This window comes from Otolemur garnettii, unplaced genomic scaffold (assembly GCF_000181295.1).
Source record: "Otolemur garnettii isolate 467f Iridium unplaced genomic scaffold, OtoGar3 scaffold00138, whole genome shotgun sequence".
Classification (NCBI taxonomy): domain Eukaryota; kingdom Metazoa; phylum Chordata; class Mammalia; order Primates; family Galagidae; genus Otolemur; species Otolemur garnettii.
Genome location: NW_003852533.1, coordinates 1,377,263 through 1,384,762, shown reverse-complemented (window position 1 = coordinate 1,384,762; position 7,500 = coordinate 1,377,263). Strand labels below are relative to the sequence as shown.

The following is a 7,500-nucleotide window of genomic DNA, read 5'->3' as shown; positions in this document are numbered from 1 at the left end:
TCCTGCAGCCCAGGGATCAAGGAGTAATTCCAGCTTTCAAGTCTTCTCACTTAAGAAATACATTCTGCAAGGCTACAGCTGCCAAAGATAATGATTCCTCTGATGGATCTGGGCAAAGTAAATTGAAAACCTTCTGGAAAGGATTCACTATTCTAGATGCCACGAAGAGCACTGGTGATTCATGGGAAGAGGTAAAAAATCAACATTAATAGGCATTTGAAAGAAGTTGCTTCCAATCCTCAAGGATGACTGAGAGGTTCAAGCCTTGAGTGGAGGAAATCATCAGAGATGTGGTGGAAACAGCAAGAGAAGCAGAGTCAGAGGTGGAGCCTGCAGAGGTGAGTAACTGCTGGCCGCTCGGGATGGAACCTGAACGGATGAGGAACTGCTTCTCATGTAAGAGCAAACAAAGTTTTTTCCTTGAGTTACAATCTTCTTCAGGTGAAGAAGCTAGCAACATTGTTGAAATGACAACAAAAGATTTAGATTTTAGAATATTCCATAAAGTTAGCTGATCAGTAACAGGGGTTGGGAGAACTGACTCCAATTCTGAAAGATGTTCAACTGTGGGTAAATGCTACCAAACAGCACTGTACACTACAGAGAGAGCTTCTGTAAAAGGAAGAGTCAATCTATGCAGCAAACTTCACTGTTGTCTTATTTTAAGAAAGCCACCCCCACCTTCAACAACCACCACCCTGGTCAGCCTCCACCACCCTTTTTAACCTGAGGCAAGGCCATCTACCAGCAAAAATATGAGACTCACTGAATGTGCAAATAAATTATTTTGGCAATGAATTATTTTTAGATTAAGGTATACACACTTTTTAGACATAATACTACTGGAAACTTACCAGACTACGGTACAGTGTAACTTTTATATGCACTGGGAGGCCAAAAGCTCAGTGTGACTTATTACAATATCTGCTTTACTGTGGTCTGTAACCAAACCCACAGCACCACCACGGTGTGCCTGCACTTCCATATTCTAAACGCATAAAATGAGGTTCAAGAGGTTAAAATTTAACAATTAACCCAAGTCGATCGGAATTAAAACACATGTGTACCTGTTTGCAGAGCCAGGCTCTTCCATGACGAGACGTCTCCTAATGGCTAACAGGGCAGAGTTTCCAGACTGCAGGACTACGTAGAGAGTAAAGCCTCTCACTGAAGCTTCAGTCACTGACTAGCAGGAAATGAAACGCTGCCACCAAAGTCCTATTTCACATCGATTATCCCTCACAGTCAACAGGCTTCCCCCGTGTGCACCATCATTAAAGCCTCTCATGAGGATTTTTTCTCAAAGTTTTTGCAAAAGCCCACAGTTCAACTCCATGTATGAAAATTATTTCAAATAGTCTCCTGTTAATGACTTTTTTTTTTTGAGACATGTGATGTAGGTTTGATACTTAGACTAGGTCATTTAAACAATTCCCATAGAGAGCTAAATGCCATGTTTAACTTTCACTCCCAACTGCTTAACAGTGATTTCTAAATCACACTATCATAAGAAAGCCAGTGATACTCACCAATAACCCTATTGAAGTTAAGCTAATATTAAGTTCTTGGTTATGAAGACCAAAGCTACCTGCAACACCTACAACTATCTGCAGGCAGGTGCAAGGCATTGTTGGTAGAAAATCTGTCACAACCAGCTGAAGACACTGGAATGCAGTTCGGATCAAGGATTCGCTGAAAAGGTAAAAGAAATGGATACGGATTAAAATGCAACTATAAAAGCACATATCTTACGATAATTTGAATCAAGTAAAATGCTTCCAATTAAAACAAGAAAACCCACTATACCCCAGAATTGCATTAATGTTACCATTCAATAAAAAAAGAAAAACAAACAACAAGAAAACCTCTAAAATGCATCACAGTACTTCAGTATTTAGATAAATGTAAAAAAGATACATTAAGAAATAAAAATAGGTTAACAAAGGAAACGAAAACACATACTAACACCATATTATTTCTATTTCTATTTGCAACCAAAGAAAACTGAACCAACGAATGGGAAGGGGAAACTGGCCGCAGTTCCGTTCCCCACCGTATTCCCAGGACTACGCGGTGCCTCACACACATCGATGCACTCAGCTTAATGCACGGAATGAGCTCTTTCGTTCTTAACTCAGAAAATGAAAATGACAGCTAGCTCCCCCACAGGGCATGTCCATACTGTATCTCACTCAGATCATCAAAGGAATACAAAATTCTACAACTTGTTTGTGAGACAAAAGTACATTTTGAATTTCAAACAAAGAGAGTATTTGGTTTTGTAAAAAAATTCTGGTGGTAAAAAATAATAGTGAAAATGGCAATGACAACAGCTCACATTACTGAGTACTCAGCGTTTCATACACTTTCTAAGTATTTTACATGCACTAATTCATTTCATTCTTATTACAAATGTCCTCTTTTGCTCATTGCATTTTAGGTTGAAAGAAGAAACTTAAGTTTGCTCTAAAGTTGATCTCTTGTCACTTTAATCATCTCAGTATTCTACTCTACTTAAGAAAACTTGTTACTGCAAGTACTGAAGAACAATTAATTTCCCTAATTGTCTCATGCATATAAAACCCCTAGCCATCAAAGCAAGACAGTGTGAGTCTTGCTGTAGAATTACAAATTATCCAACGTCTGCACATCTCCCAGTGCACACCTGCCATACAGACACACAGCCACACCCCCAGCCACTGCTGCTGGCTGCACGGCAACTGAAACTATGCCAATTATTTTACACACTGAACACTATATAAACACAGAAAAGGTACAGTGACAATACAGTATTGTACTCTACGGGCCACTGTCATACATCACCGTAGTACATGACTGCACTTCTGTACTAGGATTATACCACCAGGGCAGGAGGTATTTTGCTATGTAATCAGAATAACCAGCAAGCATAGTATTTGGAATGCATTAAGCAAAGGAGAAATGTTTAATAAATAAAGAAATTAATAAAGTCATTTCAAGCTATTTCTTAGATTTCCCAATATATATAGGCAAGTTAAGCTCTAAACACTATTTCACATCATTCTCTTTAGGGAAACTAAACCCAGTCTTTTGATATGTCATAAAATTTGTTAGGTTGATTCGTTTATCTCATTATAACAGCTCTGTATTTTTGGGCTGGGCGCAGTGGCTCACGCCTGTAATCTCAGCACTCTGGGAAGCTGAGGCAGGTGGATCACTTGAGTTCCCGAGTTTGAGACCAGCCTAAGCAAAAGCAAGACTCCATCTCTAAAAATACTAGTCAGGCATTGTGGTGGGCACCTGTAAGTCCCAGCTACTTGGGAGGCTGAGGCAAGAGAATCACTTGAGCCCAAGAGCTTGAGGTTACTGTGAGCTAAGATTCCATGAAACTCTACCAAGGGCAACAAAGTGAGACTCTGTCTCTAATAAAACCTTGTATTTTTGGATGTCAAATAAATACAATTTTCCCATCCTTCCAAAACAAAGATAGGTAAAAGAAGATAATCCTTAAAAATTCCTGATAGTCACTTGAGGGTAGAGTTAAGAAAAAGTATTATAGGTCTTAGACTTCAGCAGGAAGAGCATACATAAAAAATTACCACTACTGTAAGATTTTAGGATGGACTGATTCCCTTTCTACCTCTACCTTTTTAGTATTAATTTTATACACTTACCCTTGGTCATTTCTGATCGCTCCCATGACTCCGAGCACTAACGGCCACCCAGGGCCGAGACTGTCTCCCTGGCTCTGCAGAATCTGCAGCACACATTCCAGCTGCTTGAGTCGAATATCTGGGTGGTTGATATTGGACATTTCCTTCAATGGGTTCAATAAAAGCAACTGCAGCCTCTGCAAAGGAGGCAAAAAACTCATTAGGAAAAAAAGTATAAAAAGACAGGAATGCTTTGCTACTGCTTTTTAAGTTTAAATTTACTCAGACTAATATGATAAATTAGAAATTTTTCTACTGAAACAGACATCAAATGTGAGTTCTCGCTAACAATAACCATTAAAGGTTTATTTTGTCATTTATCTCTATTTTCAAATAGAAGAAAAAAATCAGTCTTCAAGAAATTAGATTTGGGGTGGGGTAAATGGGTAAAGTAATTATCTTACTTTAAAAGATACTGACTGATTACAGGCTCAGCATCCTTGGCACAGTGGTTACCGCACCAGCCACATATACTAAGGCTGGCAGGTTTGAGGTCTGCCCGAGCCAGCTAAACAACAATGACAACTGCAACAGAAAATAGCTGGGTGTTGTGGCGGGTGCCTGTAGTCCCAGCTACTTGGGAGGCTGAGGCAAGAGAATCACTTAAGCCCAAGAGTTTGAGGTTGTTGCTGCTGTGACACCATGGCACTCTACCAGGGCGACAAAGTGAGACTGTCTCAAAAAAAAAAAAGATACTGATTACAGACCCATGTATATTTCACTGAAGGAATTATATCTCTATCTGTACTGGAGAGACAAAACAATCCTCAGTTTCTAAAATCATCCTTAATGTATACCATGTGAATTTAAATTTGAAATCCTCAAGTGTGATATAACAATAGAAGCTATAATACTACTAAAAAAGGAGTAAGCACAGATGTTAACAAAGATGACACAGAACTACAAAATCTGTTGGAGAATTAAAAAAGAAAAAGCCTTCTGGCCAGGCATGGTGGCTCATGTATGCAATCCCAGTGCTTTGGGAGGCAGAGCTATGAGGATTACTTAAAGCCAGGAGTTCATGATCAGCTGGGACAACAGTGAGTGAGACCTTATCTCTCAAAAAATGAAAAGGTTAGCTGGGCATGGTGGTATGCCCTGTAACGCTAGTTACTTGGGAGGTTGATGCAGGAGGACTGCTGAGCCTAGGAGTCTGGGAATGCAGTGAGCTACAACTGTGCCACTGAACTCTAGCCTGGGTCACAGAGCAACACCTTGTCTCTAAAAAAATAAAATAAAATAACATAAGAATACTCTGTTCTATCCCTTTCAGCATCTCAAAGCATTTGCTTCATTTTTAACTTTCTTCTTTCCAAGGATTCATTTATTTGGTTTACTGAATAAACATCTGTTAAGTTCTCAGTATGTGCCAAGTATTAAACTGGACATTGAGGATATTAAAATAAATGAAAAGTGTTTTCTTTTCAAAAAAATTAAACTGTAGGGCAGCGCCCATAGCTCAAAGGAGAGAGTGCCGGCCCCATATGCCAGAGGTGGCAGGTTCAAACCCAGCCCTGGCCAAAAATTGCAAAAAAAATTAAACTGCACTACGAAAAACTACGAACTCAGTAAAAGCTAAGCTCTGTAAGCTCTGTGTCAGCTCCCCTTTCTTGTCCTTCATTCATTCTGGGAGCTGAACTTAAGGATGACATGTGAGCTAGACCTGTGGAATACAGCTAGAATCCCACAAAGTGATGAGGGCCATGGGGACAGTTACTGATGCCACATTTCTGCTCAGTCCAGAAATACAATTCTGGTAGACTTTTTAAAAATGCGTGTAAGATATATATGAATGATAAAGTTAGGATAAAGAATTCATGACAAAGTAAGCTGTAAGCATAAGATAACTTTAAATTATTAAAAACAAACACCCTTTTCCTTGTGCGTGCCTTTCCTGACACTTGTTTTCTCCTCATATAAGGGCAGGGAGAGGAATAAACTCAGAGGCCACTAAGGACCAAAGCAAAAGAGGCCGTGAAACAACCCTCGGCACTGCCTGGAGAGAGAGACACCTGCAGACCAAGAGCCCAATCCCAGCTCCTTTAATCAGTGCAGTGTCACTTACAAGGTGTTTAAAATGACAACCCTAAAAATCTCACACCTTCTGTAAGGGATCCAGGATCTACATATAAAATAGAATAATACGTTTAAAAAAACACTACCAGAGTATCACCCACTTGATATATAAAGAAAAATCATCTATTTGGATGATTTTATATTAAGGATAATTTTATATTAAACATTCTTTTAAAATAATGAGATAAGGGTTTTTTTTGTTTTTGTTTTTACCTGGTTTTGTGAAAGCGGAGGATCGTGGTTAAATGTTAATCCTGCTTTAATCAGGGAAGTTAAAGCTTCTGCTCCCCACTCTCTCATTCGGGAGTTTGGGTGCTGGCACACCTGAAGTACAGACAGTTAACCAAATCAAACGCTGAATCGTTAGAGCTAAGAATCACACAACAGTTCAAGAAAAGGAACATGGAAACTTTGTTTTCGGTTCTTTTCACATTTTAAAAGTTTTATCTGATGTTTAATAAGGGCTGGAGAAAAAATTATATCTAAAATGTGAGTCAGCTTACCTTCTGAATAGGACCAAGAGGAAGCAGCAGAGAACAAAAGAGAGGAAGCCAAGTGAAGTTAGAGAAAAGTAAACGAAGTGTCAGCACAGCAGAGAAGCTGGGAACGTTCCCGTTAAAGGGACCCTCATGAGCAATGGACTAAACTTAAAACACTAACTTTACTTGTTGACAAGAGATGACACCATCCAATAATGAAATCTACATCCATCCTTCAATCATTCATAAAAATAATCCCCCCAAAATGAAAAAACTCTCGCATCCATCTGTTTTTTACCTAAGAATAATGATGTTATCAAGTTTCTAGAATAACATGAAATGACCATGGTGACCTAACCCCAAGCTGTGCAAGCCCTGTACAAATAAATGACAGGAGCTGCCATTATTCAGCAGCAGCCGATTACTAAGAATCACCCAATTTGGATACAAGGCAGTGGAAATTCAGGTAAGATTCTCCAGCACTGTCTATAATCAGTGATACCACCTAGGTATTCCCTCTGTAGAAAGCTATTTCATAACCACAGCGAAGGCCGTGAGTTTGTGGTATTCACACCAACGCTCACCCCCAGCTGTCCCGATGTTTCAGAACTGCCTGAAACTCAGGGGGACCAACAGACCGTATGTAGAATAGGTCCCAAGCTAACAGCTGATTTCACGGGTATTTCTCACCTTCAAGTTTCACCCGTTTCCAGCCATTAAAAGCACTCCACTCCTTCACCAAATTAGTTACTACACAACTTTAATCCTTCATAAAATACATAGGCAAGTGCAGGATCAGGAAAGAAAAAGACTGTTAATGCTGATGTTTTCAATGGGCATCTGAAATCATCAAAAGTTCATGTCTATTAAAAAATTATAATTTTAAGAAAGAGATTTTACCTCAAGCAGATGGCCAGTTAGAGGTCTCCATAAAATTTCTATTCGGTGCATATTAACTAGACCAGTTTCTAACAATTTGGCAACAGCAAAAAGAGATGGTTCCTAAGAAGAAAACACATTGCACACTCAGTACTCTGACTGAAAATAAAACAGAACATTCTGAAGAGCATGAATAAAAATAAAGCATGATGAGTTAATATGAAGTTAGTAATAAATATGACAAAATGTCAGATATCATGAAACAAGTCTTCTTGCCACCCTTAAGTATCCAGAATAGCTCCTAACTGAAAACTTTGGTTGGGAAGAGAATGTTTAACAGGGAAAAGATGAAGATCCAGAAACTATACTAGAAG

General features: G+C 39.1%; 1 protein-coding gene across 1 annotated transcript in view; it reads right to left on the bottom strand.

Annotated features, from left to right (window-relative positions):
- MON2 (MON2 homolog, regulator of endosome-to-Golgi trafficking) overlaps window positions 1-7,500 on the bottom strand; it is a 111,401-nt gene that overhangs the window by 43,981 nt on the left and 59,920 nt on the right. The window contains 4 exon segments of the mRNA XM_023518411.1: window positions 1,530-1,692; window positions 3,654-3,829; window positions 5,982-6,092; window positions 7,148-7,249. Coding sequence (XP_023374179.1) covers window positions 1,530-1,692; window positions 3,654-3,829; window positions 5,982-6,092; window positions 7,148-7,249 — 552 coding nt within the window.